The sequence below is a fragment of the Canis aureus genome, chromosome 12, assembly GCF_053574225.1.
Source record: "Canis aureus isolate CA01 chromosome 12, VMU_Caureus_v.1.0, whole genome shotgun sequence".
NCBI lineage: Eukaryota > Metazoa > Chordata > Mammalia > Carnivora > Canidae > Canis > Canis aureus.
This window is the reverse complement of record NC_135622.1, coordinates 62798151-62816941: the sequence shown is the minus strand read 5'-3', so window position 1 is coordinate 62816941 and position 18791 is coordinate 62798151. Positions and strand designations below refer to the sequence as shown.

The following is an 18791-nucleotide window of genomic DNA, read 5'->3' as shown; positions in this document are numbered from 1 at the left end:
GGTTGATTTGGTCTCCTCACTTCCTGGAAGGAACACTTAGCCTTCTAGAACAGACGTCCAAACAGACCCGCGCCCCCAGTCTCGTCCTGGCAAGGGGAGCTCGCCCGAGGGAAGACCTTGACTCGAGCTTCTCCAGGGTCCGGTTTCCTCCCAGCGCAGCCACTGTGGAGAGAGAGCTCACCTCCTGCACCTCCGTCCCCCGAGCCGTCAGCTCACCTCATCCTTGTTTCTGCGGAAGGCGCCCCGATCCTCCTGGACCCCAGAATCCGACCAGGGCTCCAGCTCCTCGGGCGCCTGTCGCCCGCTGGGCCTCACAGGTGCTGGGCTGCTCGCCTCCTTCCCTCCCGATGGGACCGTTACCCTGTTTGCTCCCCTCGACGGCCCCACCGCCTTGCCGTGAGGCACCCTTCGAATTGGGGGTTATGGCGAGTAAGATTTCTTTGACCAAATTTTTAAATCTTTTACATTTTTAAAAATTTTAAATTCAATTTGCCAACGTATAGTATCACCCCCAGTGCTCATCCCATCAAGTGCCCTCCTTGAAGTTTTCCAAACGGCAACCCAGGCTGTCCCCCTGCCTCCCGCAATCCCTCGTGGCGCGTCTGCGGGAGTCGCTTCCCTCGCACTTAGCTCCGTGCTGCAGGGCCACGGTCCGCGTGAGTCTGTGCAGGAACCTTCCGAGGCCCGTGAAGGTGACCGGTTTCCGGCGCGCCTTCCCGTTTGCAGGAGCGCGTGGCTTGCTGCGAAGTATTTTTGCTTCCAGGTCTGGAAGGCGTCACTTCCCCGTCCTGTGCCTTCCGTGCTGTTGAAACATCTGATGTCGGGGCGGCTCTGGCTCTGGGGCGAGCCCTCGGAGGCCGCGTGCCTCCCTGTGTGCCATCCTGTGCCCGCGGGCCAGGGTTCCATGGCCTCTGATTCCACGCCGGCTGACTCCAGCGAGGTCCTCTCCCTCTCTTCAATCCCGAGAAGTTCACCTTCATGCATTTCTCTTCCTTCCCACTTTAAAGTTACTTTTTTGAGATTCTTACTTTCTGGCTGTTGGCACTCCTGCTCGGCCTCATTTCTCGGCTTTTCTCGAATTCATGTTCCTTCTCACGCTGCTTTCCCCCGGGACACCCCTCACGGCGTCTTCCCCACAGCAGCTCGTGTCTGCACCCCTCCTGCTGGCGCCCCGCACGGTGCTGTCTCCACGACTCCGTCTTCGCTTCCATATTTCTGTTTCTTTTTTATGCATTCTTGTTTCATATTGATACTATCTCCTCCTATCTCGTTTATAATATTTTTCACGTTTATATTGAATTCTGGGCCCATGTGCTCCATCACTTCTGCCTCTGGTGGAATCCACGGAGCACTCCGCGGTGGAGCCTCGCTGGCTGGCCCGCCCGGCCCTGCAGCCCCTCGGCCCACCTGCCTCCGTCCCACCCTGGCCTGCTGCCGGCCTCTGTGCTCCCCTGACGTAGTCCTGGGGCCACTCGTTCCAGCCATCGGGCAACGTGGGCCCGGGGACAATGGCAGGAGAGGAACAGAATTCCATGCCTCACTCTTTCCTTGGGAGCTTTGTGCTCCTTGTCACGGCCACCTGCTGCCCGCACGCTCTCCAGTGGCTTCTCGCGCTGTCTCCCTCAAAATTCTTCTTGGTCACCAGGGAGTGGTCTCAGGCAGCCATTCCCCTGGGGGGCCCGGAGCAGCAGCAGCAGCCGGGCACTTGCTAGAGGTGACCGAGTGTCCCGGTCCATCTAGACTCACCGAATCCAAGGCCCCGAGGGCAGGGCCCGGCTGTCTGCGTGTTAGCAAGCCTTCCAGCTGGCCTGTGCTCAGGTTTGGGGAGGATTGATGGAGGGAAGGACAGTCCTGTGGCTTCTACCTTTTCAGCGTGACCTGCCCCCTTCCCACGCTGGAGATTGCTGCTCCGGTTCCCGATCGCCTCGCACACCCTTGCTCTGGCAGCCAGGCCGGGCTCCTTTGACTCCCTCAGCCGCATCGGCCTGACGCACCCACCGGGGTCAGCTATCTGTTGCTTGCACGTAGCTCTTGTCTGGTCTTCCATGGCAATCTCCAGTCACTGCGGCAAAATCAATCATCCTTTCCCTAGAATATTCTAGGCTCCAGAATTCACCGTGCAAGTTCCCTGTGTGCCTTTCACCTGTAGTGATAGTCGACCCCTGCGTCCTGCCTCCCCAGATGGCGTTACCATCTCCCGTGGGGAAGCCCTCCCACTGTCCCCACCCTCCTGCGTGCCTCTGCTTTTGTGAGGCCTACAGCCGAGTCTGGTTTTCCTCCTCTCAAAAGTCCGGATCTTTGCCCTTCTCTGCTTAGGTTTGTGTCCAAACCCTGGCTTTGGGCGAGCAGTGACTTCCTTTCCTCATATTTATGTCCAAGACAGTGTCCATCTCATTGTCCGGTGCTCAGCATTGAATGGATGGAATCATTTCTTAAGATGAATGAATGAATGAATGAATACTTGCTAAAAAAGAGTACAGAGTAAAAGGTAGACAAATATTAGTCTTTTGGTGCTTATAAAAAGGGGCATTATTTGCTGCTAAGTACTGGTTTGTTTTCCAAGTATTGTTATAATAATATAATCCAATTTGTATTAATTCTTGCTGTTATTAGTTAAAATTAATTGAACACCAACCAAGAGCTTAAAATGTTCTCAGGGGCCTCTGAGTACTTGTACATAATTAAAAATATACTTTAATTAAAAAATCTAAAATTGGAAAGCAAGCCTAACTCTGGAAGAGCAGCTCCCACGGGCTTTAATTAGCTCGTCTGGATTACGCTCGCCGACGCGGTCATGGCTTTGCCCCTAACCCACGTCCCAGTCGTATGATCTGCAGCAATGCCCCTAGCCCAGAGGTCGCTGCCCTAAAGTCTCCTGCCTGTCTCTTCTTGCTTTCTTCACAGATTATTTACCATGAACGGGCATCTTTTGGACAACTCCAAGGATCTGCAAGACAACCACTTTTATGTTGCTGCAGGACTGGAGACCTTCAAATATTTCCCTTACTGGAAATCCTCAAAGGTGCCCAGTGAGGTCCAACAGTGAGCACGCTTCATAAATTAACCTCTGGAGTTGGTGCAGTTTGCCTCTTTTCCTAGTATCGCCCCCGAGCATGGCCAGTTCAGCTGTGGGTTGTTTTTCTGCATATATGACACAGTTTTGGATTCTCACAGCTGGGCACGTGGGAACCCCTGTCGTTCGATGTATCACAAGGGCAGTGAGCCCTTGTGTTGTGTGTTCTGCTTTTTCCCTGGGGCCACTGGGCGCCTCGGACAGGAAGGGTCTCCGTGTGCCCAACAGTCGCAGAGCGGGCCCCGGGACACAGTCGTGATAGCCCATCTGGCGCCTTGTTCTGTTTTCTGAATTTAGCAGGCTTTTCCTGACCTGGAATCCAGAGTTTGTGTGGGGCAGCAGGCTCTCCTGGTGGAAAAGGTGGTGACTGTTAGAGCGGAGCCCAGCCCGGGCTTACGGGGTACACCATGGTGTGCGTGTTTGTAGACTCGTGGGAACGTCTACAAGGAAGACGAAGGCACGGGTGGGATCTCCCATCCCATCACTGAGGAGCACGCACAGCGGCTGCCCCTTCTGGGGCATTTTGCTCACTCCGCTGCTTGCAGTCTGAATTTGGCCAGACGAGCTCTTGTAATTAGAGCATAATTCTCCCCCGTAGGCTCCTGCCTGAGGGACGCCCTGTGGACTTACTCTGAAGAGCAGCCCAGCGTTGGGGCTCTGACCTGCTTGCCCAGATGTTGCCAGACCATCCCGCACTGATGCTCACGTAGACAGGCGTGGACTCTGCGTCCACCCGCAGTTCTCACAGTTCAAGGACCTTGAAGTCCCCTCATAAGGTGGTCTCAGTTACATTCCCAGCACACAATTACACTTGATGCTTCCTTAGAGAGACTTCCGTGTTCCACCCACCTTGCTTTTTAGCTGTGCCGTAGGTAAGAGCTCCAGTGTTCCCTGCTCCAAATACCCAGAGGGCCAGCAGTAGTCCAGAACACTTCCTGACTTCCCTGGTGTTGTACTGGCCAGATTCAGGAGCCCGTTTATTAGTCTGGGCCCCTCAGAGGCTACAGTACTGGGTGTCCAGGCTCGGTGATAGGTCAGGAAGGAGGAGGTGACCTGCAAGACTGGAGTTCAGAGGTACATACCAATCCAAATCCTCAATTTTTTGTCCCAATCAAAGCCCTAGCATCAGGGCAGAGTCTGAGTTCATTGCCTTTGGATCCTCTGAGAAGACAGGGTGGGATGTGGGATGGCAGGCAGGCTGCCTTGGATATGCCTTCCCGTGGACCTTGAGCCACAAGGGGATGTGCCTGCCAACCGTGCCCTTTGTCACCCACCCTGGAAGGCGGGGCTCTGCTCCTCCCTAACTTGGTAGCTGGGTGTCAGGTGCCTCCCTCCAGTGCACACGGAGCTCTCCTTCCTGGGGGCTGTGGGATGCAGAGTTTAACTCGGGCTCCTGGCGCCCATTCCGGGTCTGGCTGAGAGGAGTGGTTTCCAGCTGATGATGCTGGGATTTTGCGGCCTTGACTGCTCAGCCCCATGGGTGTGTTTGAACTACAGGCAGCGACAGCAGCTATTTGAGAGCCTGCCAGGGACCTTCCCTGTAGCTGCTTCTCATGTTTCTAATGGTCATTCTCTTGAGCAAAGAAAAAGAGGTGTCAGCGTCCATCTCATGGTGGAACAGGCAGGTGGTTTCGCCCCCACCCACCCTTTGAGTTCCCTTGCCCAGAGCCTGGGAAGTTGAGACGCCACCAGGGGACCTCGTGACTATTTGCACTCATGTGCTGTTAGGGCTTCTACTCTGAGGCAGATAATGGCTTTTGTCCTGTCCGAGGGGATGACCCCACAGCAGATGGTTAGGTTAGGGTCCTGCCTGTGAGCCTGGCAAGAGCGGCTATTTCCTGATTTTGTCCACGTGCTCTTTCATGCCGAGTGTCCTACCTGCGCGGTGGGTGGAGATTACTTAAGGGCTGTTGAGATGAGGTGCATGGTCCTCTCTCCTCCCATGTCCCCTGCTCCCCACACGAGTCCCCTGGCTTCTCCATGTGTTTTGTTTTCCCCTGTCACCTGTTCATGTGCTGAGCCCTGAGCTGGGTCTGTTGGTAGCTTTCTCCCTCACCAAAGAGGAAGAGAGTCCACAGAGTTGCTAAGAGAGTGATGTCCATTCTCACATGTGACGTGGACCCAGGAGGTGCCCCTCTGCTGGGGAACTGGGTGCCAGAAGTGCTCCCTCCTTGTGTAGTGATGGCGGGGGTCAGCCCCCACACGGAGGGATCAGGAGCAGGGTGTGTGCCTGGGCGCCACGGGCCGCGTCAGAGGGGCAGGCGGCTGTCGTGTGGAGGAAGCAGGCTGGGCTGGGCTGGGCTTTGCATGCGCATGGGGTCTCCTTGCTTCCCCTGGTCAGCGGAGCGGCGTTGACTAGACCCTCATGTCTCTGAGTGGTGCTCTCTCTCTGGCCCAGGGAGAGCCTGGTGCATGTGCCACAGGTCCCCGCGAGAGTGCATGAAAAATCCGTGTTTGTGGGAGTGGCTGTCAACTGTGAAAACCTCAAAGCTGTTAGAATTTCCCCCCATGGTTGTATAAAAGCTTTAGGGCATGAGCCACCTGTAACGATGCTGTCCCTGGGCCAGAATGCCATCCTGATATAAATGGAAATCCATCGGATTTTCCAAGGTGTCCAGGAAGGAAGCTGGGCAGAGCTCAGTGGGGACCGTTTCTGCTCCGAGAATGGGAAACACCTGTTGATGTGAGTCGGTGCCAGAGGGGGGACTGGATGCGCCTTCGGAATGGCCTTGTCTTTTGGTTGACTCTTATAGATTCTAGCTGACTGTCTTTTGTCTTTCAGAAAGTATACGGACATCGAGAAGTACTCACGAAGGAAGAAAATAGTAAGTCCTTTTCAGGGCACCCGGGTGGCTCAGTAGGTTGAATGTCTGGCTCTTGATTTCAGCTCAGGTCATGGTCTCAGGGTCATGGGATTGAGTCCCGTGTTGGGCTCTGCTGAGTGTGGAGCCTGCTTGGGATTCTTTCTCTCCCCCTCTCCATCTGTCCCTCCCCAGTTCATTCTTTATTAAGAAAAAAAAAAAGTCCCTTTCATGCAGCAAAGATGAGAACTGTGCTTGATCCCAGAGGCAGGTGGAAGCCAGGTCCTGGCGGCCGCACGGGTCCCTACCACCCGTGTCTGTGATGGCCAACATCTCTAACCATCTTATCTAAACTGTTTCAGAGGCTCTACTGACCTTAGTATTCATTCCATGAAGCTGCTGGGGGCCTGCTGCCGGGTCCCCTTCGCTCAGGCATGTTCCCCGCTGGGACTTTGCGGCCTTGAGGCCCCATGCACTGACCTGTTCTTTCCCAGTATCTAACGGTCAGCCCTTGATGTGGCTTTTCCCTTGGTGCAGCTCAGACTTCATAACCACATCTCAACCTCCCTCTCGGAAGTACTCTGGCTTCCTTATGCCCCTGAACCACCGTGGTGCTTGCTTGGCCGGAGTCCAGCCTTGGATGAGCCCAACCCCTCGCCTGCCCGTAGTTGCACTGAAGGGGTCAGTGTCGCTGGGGGTGATAATCCGACTGACCCGACTCTTCACCCCGGCTTCCCTGGAAAAGCCATACTGCTTAAAAAAAATGCTTTTCTGAATACATTTTGCTCAATTTTGTCAGGGATTTTTGCATTGTCTGTTGATAAGTGAGGTTCACCTCCAATACTTCTCTTTCATGTTGTCCTCATCTGGCTTTTGGTGTGAGGGTTTTCCTGACTCTGTTGTTATTTTGGTAGCTTCCTGAGCTGAATGATCATCTTATTTTCAGTTTTCTTTCTCTATGGGTTGCCTTTGGGATTAAGTGTTTGTCAGATGAATGGGCGAGAACCATCGAGAACACAGAACTGATAGATGTGATCCTGCCCTACGGATGCGCTTCGTCGCGTGAAGATGGACGACACACGGATTTGTCTCATGGTTAAAAAGTTGGTGTGAGTGAGCCAGTAGGGGCGATAGTTTGTAGGAGGATAATCGACACGTGGAGATGGGTGAGCGGAGCACGGGTCCTAATGTGGGTCAGAGAAGAGGGCAGATTTTCCAGGTGGAGAGAGGGCCCAGGAGATGTGCACAGGACTCCAGCCTCGCAGAGTTTCCTCAGCGGTGTTTTCACGTGTGCCGTGGGTACTGAGCTTGAATGTGGGAACAACACGAGTGGTACAACAGTGGAATCTCCTGCTTCAGTGGTTTGGGAGGCCTCTGAGCTCAGAGGACAGAGCCAGTAGCCCGGGGTCGTCATTACTTGCTTTTGTTAATGCCCATATTTCGTTATGTTGTTGTGACGCTGGGTTCCCATAGGGAGGAATAGTTTTCTTTTCCTTTTGTTAAATATTTGTTCTCCTTGGTCTAAAATTTAAGACATGTTTGTTCTGATATTGTTTCTTTTCTTTGGAAATCTATGACTGGGAAAGTTAACAGGTTTTGATGATGATATTTAACATTAAGAATCCTGAAACAGAATGATCACAAATATGCATACACTGCATCAGAAACACAAGGTGTTAGTCAACGAAAAATCATCATTGAAAATATTCTGTGACATGAGACAAGCCACGTAACAGCAGAGCAAACACACTTTATTCCAGAAAACAGAAAGTCCTAGAAAAGAACGCCTTGATTTTAACAAAGGTTGATGTAAAAATCTCTGCGTTTGTTGTAAAAAACACCTGTCAAGGTATTTTTACCTTATTTGTTGTTCCTTGTGTAGAGGTCTACGTGATTTGTTGAGCTGAGAGATCGCCCCATGTGAGGAACCGGTACATTTTTGAGGGTGAAAACTGTCCCATGTGCCAGGCTTCTCTGGCTGCAGGAGGCTGGGTTTTATTTCACTTTATTTTCTGAGGCTGAGTTTTAGAATTAGTCACAGCAACCACATTTTGGTAAGTACGGTTGCTTCTGTATGTGCGTGTGCCAGGCTTTGCACGTGTCTCTTATTAAACTTCTTTGATTTGTTTTCCATGTGAAATGGGGTGCGTCTTACGTACATGGCCTCTGACCACTGCCGTTGGCACTCGTGTGTGGTTTTGCTGTCATCACGGTGAGCCCAGCTAGAGCGGCTCAATTTGCTGTCTCTCCCACTGAGGTACGCATGTGGTTGGCACCACACGTGTTGAACGTTGTTGCTGTGCAAAGCCCTCAAGATGATTGGATCGAAGTGAAAAATTATTATATTCCCAGAAAGGTATATAAAGATAGAAGGGCAATCTGATATTAGTGGAGTACATTCTTCTTGAATTCCTTATATTTTTGCAAAGAAACAACCATCTCTTTTATGGCACCTGAGAAAGGAAATTACTATTGTGCAGTGGAAGATACCGGTCAGTCGTGTATTACAGGGGAGCAAGCCATGCCCACGTCTAGGAGATGAAAACAGCAATGAGCACCACGTGTCATATGATTCATGGTGTTTGATTCCGTGAAATGAGAAGGCAGGTAATGGCCAGGAGCACAGGGGTCTGGGTGGCTCTGGATGCGGGAAAGTGGGAGAAGCTGGCGTGGATCCAGGTGTCCGTTAACTTGAGCCAAGACTGTTTAGTCCAATGAAGATGACTGAGTGAACCTATTCTTGTTTCGTTATATCAGATCCAGTTTTACAGCAACTCATTTACTGTGATTTTATGTCTATTCTTTTCAAGGAAGTGCGGCTAATTTAATAAATGTTTAAAACTGTATTCTTTTATTATTATTTTTTTAAGATTTATTTATTTTTTATTTATTTATTTATTTATTTATTTATTTATTTATTTATTTATTTATTTATGAGAGAGAGAGAGAGAGAGAGAGAGAGAGAGAGAAAGATATAGGAGGAGGGAGAAGCAGGCTCCATGCACCGGGAGCCCGATGTGGGACTTGATCCTGGGACTCCAGGATCACACCCTGGGCAAAGGCAGGCGCTAAACCGCTGAGCCACCCAGGGATCCCCTAAAACTGCATTCTTATATTAAAATGAATATTTTAATGTGTAAGCCTCTGTAAAATATCAGTAAATAATTAATAAGCTTTGTATTTATATCACATCCTTAACCAGAATGTTGATACTGCCTACTTCTCTTTTGGGCATAGAGCACAAACATTGGGGAGTGAACAGAAATGAAGACGAGCTAAAACACTGACAAATTAGAGGTGCCTGTGTATGTGTGTGCGTGCACGTGTGTGTGCGCACGCGTGAGAAACAGAGATGCCTACCGTGGGACACCCATGCTTTAATGACCAGGTCTAAACTGTAAAGTGCAACATGGAGCAAGTGCCTTGGAACTGACATTTGCAGGCCAGTGACGTCAGGACCATGGCAGTATCACACAATATCCAAGGCTGCGTTTGTGTCTCCTTCTAGTGGCCTGAAGGTGCAACAGTTTGGTTCAAATGTTAGCAAATGTTGCACTTTAGCAATGCTTAGAGTGGGGGCTGGTTCACTGATGGCACACCTCGACCCACTTGGAAGCGGGACGGTCACTCTGGAAGCTGGTGGGAGGGCGTGCCCGGACTCTGAAATTAGCCGGGTGGTTTCTGTTCTTCTAATTCACATTACCCCGGGAGGCTGCCTTTCATGTGCCCGAGCAAGACTATCTGTTACAGCAGCAGCAGAGTTTAGCTGGATTGGACAGTTTCTCTCCAGAGAAGAATGGTAGTCCCCGGAGCACTACAGAGAAGTGAGCACAGCGTGCCCCACGTATGTTTCCTGAGGATGTTTTTAATGGGAGAAACGATGAATGAAATTAAAAAACAGCCCCCGTCACCTTTGCAAGAAGCGCTCGTGCTGATATCAGATTTGGGACTCAGAGCAGGAAGAAGCGGGGACAGGTGACACCTAGAAGTTTCCTCGTGTGGGGAAGACACAGATTCTCTGTTTTCCTGCTCAATCCGTTGTTTCCGAGAGCTGCCGTAAGTCTCTGTTGCTCTGACAATAAAGGAGCACGCGGAGTGTCCACTGTACACCACGTGTGTGTATAAAGCTGAAGGCTGCGTGCCCCGTCCTCGGGGAGCTCAGGCCAGGGGGGCGCTGGTGGGTGGAAGCTGCAGGTGCGTGGCCACCGGGTGCACGTGTGCCGGGGGTGGGAGTGCAGACGAGGGCTCCTCCGCTTGGGACACGGCGACGTTGGAGCAGGGCCAGCTGTGCAGGCACATCTGGGGCGGCAGGGCGGCGTGAGGCTGTGCCTCGGGCGCAGGAAGGCAGGCGGGCAGGCCCGTGTGCGGGATGTGAGCCCAGTCGCCTCCCAGACCCTGCACCCTGGCAGCCCTTCCCCTGTCTTTGCTCTGTTCTTCTTTTCCTACTCTTCTTGCATCTTCCCACTCAGCTCAGGACACCAGCAGAGATTTACTGAGCACCTGCTGGGATTACTCCATAGGGCCCGTATCCGTGTTGTGAGGTCGCCGATTGCCTGGGTCCAGGAATGCAGAGGGCGGCTCCTGGGTTCTGCTGGCGACGACGTGTGGGTGGGTGCTCCGGGGACCCAGCACAGGGGCCTGAAGCCGGGGGGAAGGGAGTTGCAGGTGGAGATGGCTGGATGGTGGGCGGGAAGGCCCGGGCGGTGGTGGGGGGCCCATGGGGGCTAGGAAGGTGGACGGGCTCCGACGGGACGCTCACAGCGCTGAGCTGAGGCACGCGCACTTCATCCTGCGGCTGGGACACTCCTGTGAGTGTCTGAAAGGCACAGGGAGAGGAGATTCTAGCGCTGCTCACTCATTGGGCAAGTATTTACTGTGTGCCTACTGTATACCACCCGGCTCCAGGCTCCGGGAATCTGTTATTAGACGAACATCCCTGGTCCCATGAGGCTTCCAGCGTCCTAGTGGTGAGAGGCAAACAGTAAACATCCTAAATGAAGGCTGCCTGCGGGGCTGGGGCGACAGGATGAAGGGGAGGAGGGGCCCTGGGTGTGCAGGCCATTGCGGTCCTTGTGGAGAGAGACGGGGACAAGCCAGGCCTTGGGCTAAGACGAGACGAGAAGCCACACCAGCCGGCTCCACATTTCACTGGATGTCGTAGGAATAAGGTGCTTTAAAACACTGGTGTTTCCTTCAGGCTCTAGGTAAGGTGTGAGATTCAACAAGAAAATCAATTTATTGCACTTATGGCCGCTCTTCACCCACCATTGCGCTGGCCCGAGGTTCTGTGTGTGTCGGGCCACCTTCCAGCTGGGTGTGGACCAGCTCATCTTCGTCTTGTCGCCGCCCCAGGGGTGACCGGGCCGGTGGCCAGGCCGCGACGGTCTTGGCTCTCGTGTGTGCTTGGCTCTGTGCCAGCGCTGCTCTTGTGTCCTCACGAGGGCACCGTGCTGTGTCACCGTCCGTTGACCATTACTTCAGAGGTAACACGGTAAATACGTGGTGTCTGTCAGAGGGGCCGAGGATCAGGGAAATGGTTGCGAGAAATAGGCATCAGCGATGCTCCAGGAGCCTGGCAGGTCGTCAGGATCCCTGCCCCCCGCTGCCTGCGAAACACGAGCCACACACACGTACCATGTTCTGTCTCTAAAACCATTTATTTTTTTTAAAAAAATATTTCTTTCTTGATGACAGACACAGGCAGAGGGAGAAGCAGGCTCCAGGCAGGGAGCCCGATGTGGGACTCGATCCCAGGTCTCTAGGACCAGGCCCTGGGCTGAAGGATGCTGAGCCACCGGGCTGCCCGCTAAAACTAGCTCTGCTGAGATCTTGATTCCTATGCTCTGAGCAGGATTGCAACCTTTACAGAAGCCCCTTAAAATGGGTAGAGAGATTTTGCTTGGTTCTTGTGTTTGCTTGTGGGACTGTTCTATGCACCTTAATTTCCGCCAGGAGAAGCCGGCCGGTCACTTGCATCGTAAATATATTGATGGTACAGGGGGGTGTTTGGTTGACGTTTCTCGGGTGCCGTGGAGAGCTCAGGAGAAACCTCTACGTATATAGTTCTGCCTATGTTCGGTAAAGATAGAAAACTGGGACGGCGCTTTGTATCATGGGGACAGTTTGTGGGATGGAGCTGGAAGGGCCCCTGGGATGAGCTCACCGTTAGCTTCGCTTCCACTGTGACTCCCACGTGCGTGGTCATCTTCCGCTGTCAGTAGATTTTTTTAGACACCTGAGTTTCCCTTTATCTCAACTCAAAACAAACCTGCCATGTGCTTAATATCCTTTTATCAGAGATGCCTCGCCTTGCTTAGAGGTCCCAGCGGGAATAGCTTTGTGAGTTGTTGGAAACAGGGGCGTTTATTCCTGAAGCTTCCAGGTGTGTCTAAAACCACACGGGCCTCCTCAGACGCACCTGTGCCCTTTCCAAAGCCGCCCCTCGCTGTGTCAGGCCTTATGGGGGCACCTCCGGAGGTGCTGACCTCACCCAGGGAGGGGAGTGTTTGTGCCACTTTGCTGGAGACAAGCGTAAGGGACTGAGGCGTCCAGACGGTGCCGGGAGGGAGGTCTCCTCCGGGCGCCCGAACGAGGCCGGCGCTTGCCCAGGGGTCAGACTCATGGCTCGCCGCTGTTCCTAATGTAGTTTTCATTCTTGGTTTGTGCCTTAGGAGGATTCCCAAGGAAAAGAACCTCATAAATACAACATTTCCCGTAAGGAACAGGATTCTGTGTTTTATGCCAAAGAGGGGAAGAAGAAAATGCTGGTAGACTCTTTAATACCAAACGGCGCAGGTAATGTGGATTTCATCATTTTTAATGGGCGTTAAAAATGCTGCCATTTTAAGAATGTGTTTTTTTTTTGTTTGTTTTTTGGGGGGTCAGTTTCATGCTGCAGGGAGAAGGCTTGTAACTGTCTGATTTTGACACTTGTGACTTTCTGATTTATTACGAGACCTTCAGCTCCAAGGGCCGTGGTAGTGGGAGGAGGGAAACAAAATCCCGCTGGTGAAGGCGATGGACTTCTCCACCCAGGAAGCCCTCCCGGATCGATGCAGGAGTTCAGTCCTCCCCGTGCACATCAGGGCAGGCGCGAGCTCTCACCCTGAGGGCCGACGACACAGCAAACAACCCGCAAACCAATCAGCCTTTGGGGGGAAATGCAAAACTAAAATCCGCCTGATTTTTTTTTTTTTTTTTTGAGGGTGAGGGACATTTGAAAGATTAGACTTTGGTGCTGATTTTATTTTATTTTTATTTATTTTTTAAAGATTTTATTTATTTGAGAGAGACAGAGAGAGTGAGCGAGCACACAAGCAGTGGGGAGCTGCAGAAGGAGAGGGAGAAGCAGGCTCCTCTTCGGTGCGGAACTCGATCCCGGGACCCCGGGATCATGACCTGAGCCAAAGGCAGACGCTTCACAAACTGAACTACCCAGGCGCCCGTGGAGCTGATTTTAAAATGAAATAATTAAAAAAAAATACTTGTTCCGCTCCTGCTTCTGTTTTGCGGAGCCCTGGCTGGGAGCCGGCCACCTGGGGTCCCTTCAGCGTGTGTCGCAGGTGCTTCGTGGGTGGCTGGTGACGCGGAGCATAGGACCAGGGGAAGGGGGGCTCTGCTTTGCTACTCTGCAGCATCTGACAGTTTGGGGGCATCATTTTTCTTGAAGACTTCCCCTTCCTGGGTCCTCCCCACACACCGCGGGTCAGGCTTCCTCCTCTTTATGCTCTGATTGTCTCCTAGCTTCCGGGGAGCCCTCTGCTTGCTTCCAGGTGACAGTTTCTACTGTCTCCCTGCGCTTCTCTCCTGCTGCCTGCCCGCTCTGGGCTTTCCTGTCCCAGATGATGGTCCTGTCCCACTGCTCCCGGGGGCCCTGTCTGGTGGGGCCTCGGGGGCCTGTGCCACTGTACCCTGGGGACCCTGTCCTGCTGTGCCCCTGGGTCCCTGTCCCGCAGGGCACCTCTGGAGGCCCGGGGGCCCGGTCCCGCTGTGCCCCAGACACTGGTCTGGACAGGGGGGTGGGTACTGAGACACCTGTCCTTCCATGGCACTCCTGCCTGCTGGGCGCAGCTGACACCACGTGCTGATGCAGCCTGACCACGGCCAGGATGGGCCCAAGACCAGAGCCTGTTGCCCCATAGTCCCCGAAATACTGTAATATGTCACCGCTAATAGAGAATTTAATCAGCGCATGTAACATTTCCTTCTTGGCCAAGCCTGTCTTTCGTGGCTGGGATGGCCCGGCACGCATCTGACCTTCCCTCCGGGAAGCGGGGTGTTGGGACCCGGGTTCCTACTGCCCTCCCAAGCCTGGGGCCCTCGGCTCATTCCTCGTTTACAAACGGACGCAGTGTAGACGGGTCCATCGGAGGCTCTTAAGTTCAAGCACGCAGAGGGGAGCCTGGAAGCGCCGTGGGGGACCTGACGGATGCTGCATCTGCCTCCTCCTTACCTTCACCGCTTCCGCCCAGGACTGCGGGAGGGTCCTTGGGGGGCCGGGGGCCAGGACGGGGGTGGGAAGGACAAGGAATGGAAAGAGCTGGGGTCCCTGCGCCCCTGGCCGCCGCGGGTACCTCCTCTGGGCGTTGAGGGAAGGGGCCGGGCTCCTGCTTTTTCTTTTGCTGTCACCTAGTCTCAGGTGGAGGATGAGGTTCTCCAGACCCCCGGGATTCTGTAAGCACGTGATACACCCAGTCGTAACGCTGATGAGATGGTTTTTGTGTCAGCTCCGGGGACTATGTCACACCGTGCGATTTTAACACCTCGTTTGTCAAAACTCATTTTGTTCATTACTTCAAAATACGTTCTTGGGATCCCTGGGTGGCGCAGCGGTTTAGCGCCTGCCTTTGGCCCAGGGCGCGATCCTGGAGACCCGGGATCGAATCCCACGTCGGGCTCCCGGTGCATGGAGCCTGCTTCTCCCTCTGCCTCTGTCTCTGCCTCTCTCTCTCTCTGTATGACTATCATAAATAAATAAAAGGTAAAAAAAATAAAACAAAATACGTTCTTGAAGTCATCTGGGAGTGACAGAGGTGCGTGTGCCCAGACCGTGATTGTGATGTGTGCGGGGTTCTCAGAGTTTCTTTCTGACCTGGGCCCTGGGCAGAGGAAGCCCAGAGGTCGCCGAGCCATGACTTTGGTTTGGGCCAGAAGATGTGCAGTGGGCATTGGCATGAAAACCTGTTTGTGCTGTTTTTCTCTAGAAGGCGACGTGTACAAAGCGCAGACTCCTAGCACGGAAACCCAGGGAGCGCCGGAAGTCAGAGAAGACAAGGATGTGCAGGTGGAGGTGCCCGTGGACCAGGTGGGTAGCAGGTGTCGTGTGACCGTGCCCTCGGCCTTCTTCCTTCGGCTCCGTCAGCCCCGCCTGGCTGCAGTCTCCTCCTCCCCCGACTCCCAGGCTCACCCAGGCTCTAGATTGTTCTCTGCCCCCTCTGGTCAGTGACTGCTCATCCCTCAGGTCCTGCATCACACGTTTTCCTGCCCGCTACTCTCCCTGGTGGGTTCTTCTGCTATGGGGACCGTTATGAATTTGGAGTCCAGCCTAGACTGGTGAGGTCCTGTCAGGTTTGTGACCGCGTAGTCAGCTGTGTTGTCACTTGAGTGCTGTCCGTTTCCCTCACGGTGAGGACGGGGTCGGCCTGCTGTGCTCGTTGCCGTCAGCCTTGTCCCCGGGACGGTGCCTGGCAGGGGAGGCCCTCAGAAACCACCGGCGGCACCACAGGGTGCTGGGATGCGTGGGGCACCAGGTGACGTGGTTGGGGATCGCAGTTCTCCCACTGCTTGGCCGTCTGACCCCCTCCCCCTCACCCGTGCTGTGGGCATTGATGCCCCTGGATGGCTCCTGGGGGGCAAAGTGAGGTCCTGCACTTGTGAGTACCTGGTTCTAGGCCTGGTGTGCCCCCGCCCCACCTCCTTGGGGCTCACAGAGGCATGAGGTGGAGGGAAGTGGGTGAGGCGTGAGGGGGCCACCCCAGCCTGGATGGGAGCAGAAGCACAGGGGCCTGGTTCCAGCCCGGCTCGCCCCGCGCCCACCCGCTGCAGGTGCGTCTCCACGGGTCTCTGTCCCCAGCCCCTGGTCCTGCAAAGGGCCGGCGGGCCGGGTGGGCTCTGAGATGCACAGCTTTGTCCCCAGTATCCACCTGAGGGCACTAGAAACACATTTCTTATTTTTTAGTAAGATTTTATTTGTTTATTTAAGAGAGAGCACGAACAGGGGGAGGGGCAGAGGGCGCAGCAGAGCCCCGCTGAGCAGGGAGCAGGGTGTGGGGCTCGATCCCAGGGCCCTGAGATCATGACCTGAGCCAAGGCAGACACTGCACCGATGGAGCCCCCCCCGGCGCCCCAGCGTCCTGTGCAAGTTCCACGTGGGCATCAGAGCTCTGTTTTCCCCCCTCTGACGTGGACTCGGCGTCAGTCCTGCACGTGTGGTTAGAGCCGAAGCCCGGGCGACAGCGAGCTTTCCGCTCCCCTTTGGAAGATCGCGCGTAATTTTCTCACTTTATTCTATTTTTCTTTCCCGTGGTATATTTTACGAACGAGACAGACCACGTCCGGCCCTGGCCACTTCCTCTGGCATCTGGAGCACTTTCCCCGGGGGTCCTGTTGTGTTCTCTAAATTGCCAGTGATAGCATTTATTCTTTTCCTCGACGTGGCGAGAAATGACCAGAAGATTCAGTTCTCTCTTAAAACCCAAACTAACCATGTATGTTTATTGCACATTTAAGGATTTTTGTAATAACTAAATGCAGACATTTTCGACAGTTAGGGTTATACCAGAAATTAGCACCCGGCCCCCCTCCAACGCTGGTTAGGGTCCTCGGGGTGTTCCCGTTCTGGGCAGGTTTGCAGCACAAGTGTAGTCCCTAGTGTCATGCAATCTCCATCACTGTGACCGAGAAACATTCTGGGGAGTTTGCGTCGCTAGTGTTTGATTTCCGTGGTATTCGGGGCAGTGCGGTGATGGGGGCTCCCCAGAAGGGTGAGTAGTGGAGGGAAGGAGGGGCTCTGGGGGCTGACGGGGCACTCCTCCATGGAGGGGGTCAGGAAGGTCAGAGGGAGGAGGAGGCCAGGCCCGGGGGTCAGGAGAGCCGCTGCCGCTGTCTAACCACGCCTCTCCCAAGGGGTGGGTGGTGGGTGGCGGTGCCTGGGGCTGCCTGGGTGTCAGGGGATGATGTCAGAGCAAGTTCTGCAGCTTTGAAGGACAAGGAGGCCATGGGACTCCCAGCTCGGCTGCCTCATGGGCTTAAAAATGAGAGGTGTGGGGGCTGGGCCAGTGGGGGGTAGCGCGTGCACGTGCATGTGAGCAGAGACACACACCTGCTGCCACCTGCGGGGCTGGAGACGAGCGGCTGGAGGAGCTGAGCGGGTGGTGGGGTGGTGGGCGCCCGGCACACCTGGAGGTCCGCTTACCGCCCGCCCTTCCCCCCCGCCCCCCGGCAGGGGCTCGGCTTGGGCTCCGTAAGTCCCAGGGGACAGACGCAAGAGGGTCCCAAGGGATTGGATAGACGGATGCCCCGCGGGGCAGGTTGAGCTGAAGTTTGTAGACAGACCCGTCCCCGGACTGAGTTCTGTGTCTTTGAGGACAGGACTCCCCGAGGTCACGGCCTTCCCCGTCCGTCCCCCGGGAGACCACGGTGCGCGTTAGCATAGTCGGTGTTGCAGAGAAGTCCTAACATTAGACTAACGTGTAAGCTTTTGGGTTAACGCCGGTTTCCTTCCCCAGGAATGATTTTCCTTCTGGGATCCCCGTGAAGCACGGCGTAGGCCCTGCCACCATGCAGTGTCCAAGGGGTGGTTTTCTGCCCTGGGGGAGGGGAGAAGAAGGTGGTGTTGTGGAGCAGGGCAGCAGGATGTGGTTTGGCGGGTCCGCCGGGTGGGGTCCTCACGCAGGGGACGGACACTCTGCTACCTGCAGACCTGGCCCGGGTGGGGGTTCGATCAGAGTGGCCCAGCCCGGGTGGGGGTTTGCCCCAGAGTGGCCCCCACGCCTGGAGAACCACGTGTTTGTCTTGGTTCTGTGTTTGCGTGCTGAGTGAGCTCTGGGCACGTGTTGCGGCTGCTGGTTTCCTTGTGGGGGGAGGAAGATGCTCCCACTGATGCCCTTGGGACTTCCCAGCCCGTTAATGAAGGAGGGTCTGGCCTCCGTATTAAACTATTAGCTTATAGTGTTGGCTTTTATAATAACCTGGAGTACTTTGCTCGTGTTTTTGAGGAACTGGTTTTCACCTTGTGGGTGAGCCTGATGATGTCACATGTTACTTTTTATTTTTTATTCATGAGGGATGCAGAAAGAGAGGCAGAGACACAGGCAGGGGGAAATGCAGGCTCCCTGCGGGGAGCCCGAAGTGGGACTCGATCCTGAGACCCTGGGTTCACATCCCAAGCCGAAGGCAGAGGCTCAACCGCTGAGCAACGCAGGTGTCCTGTCACATGTTATTCCTTATCCCCGGGGCCTCACCTTGTCTTCACTTTACTGTTGCTGTGAAGATACAATATTACAAAATATAACATCTCAGTGACTCCATTTATGAATTTGGAGTCCAGCCTAGACTGGTGAGGGGAACCTCAAGAACTGGGCGTCCCCCAAGCCTGAGGGCGTCGTTGGAGCTGAGCGTACTCACTTGCAGTCGAGAGCACCAGTTGCCAGCAGAGGACTGGAGGGAGCCTCGGCGAGGGGCGAACGTGCTAGAGGCCGCTCCACTCACCATGGCAACATCGCCGTGTCGCTGAACTCCCTCCCCTAGGCGAGGACTCCAAGTCCCGATCAACGGAGAGGGTGGGCTGTCCTTTGCTCCTGCTGGGTGACGTCATGGAATGTCCACCTTTTGTGGTAATGAGCGAGACTCACACTGTGGCCTCTCATCTTGCCTGTGTTCCAAGGGCTAGAAACTTTTGTACTTCTGAGTTGGTTTGA

General features: G+C 54.4%; 1 protein-coding gene across 12 annotated transcripts in view; it reads left to right on the top strand.

Moving 5' to 3' along the window:
* DCDC2C (doublecortin domain containing 2C) overlaps positions 1-18791 on the top strand; it is a 94013-nt gene that overhangs the window by 27399 nt on the left and 47823 nt on the right. For all 12 annotated transcript variants that reach the window (XR_013349893.1, XR_013349892.1, XR_013349891.1 and 9 more), the window contains exons 5-8: positions 2905-3042; positions 5856-5898; positions 12546-12669; positions 15078-15178. Coding sequence is in view for 6 of the 12 variants with exons in the window: in XM_077844243.1 (XP_077700369.1) it covers positions 2905-3042; positions 5856-5898; positions 12546-12669; positions 15078-15178 (406 nt within the window). In the remaining 6 variants the exon portion in view is untranslated. The remainder of the gene's footprint in view (positions 1-2904; positions 3043-5855; positions 5899-12545; positions 12670-15077; positions 15179-18791) is intronic.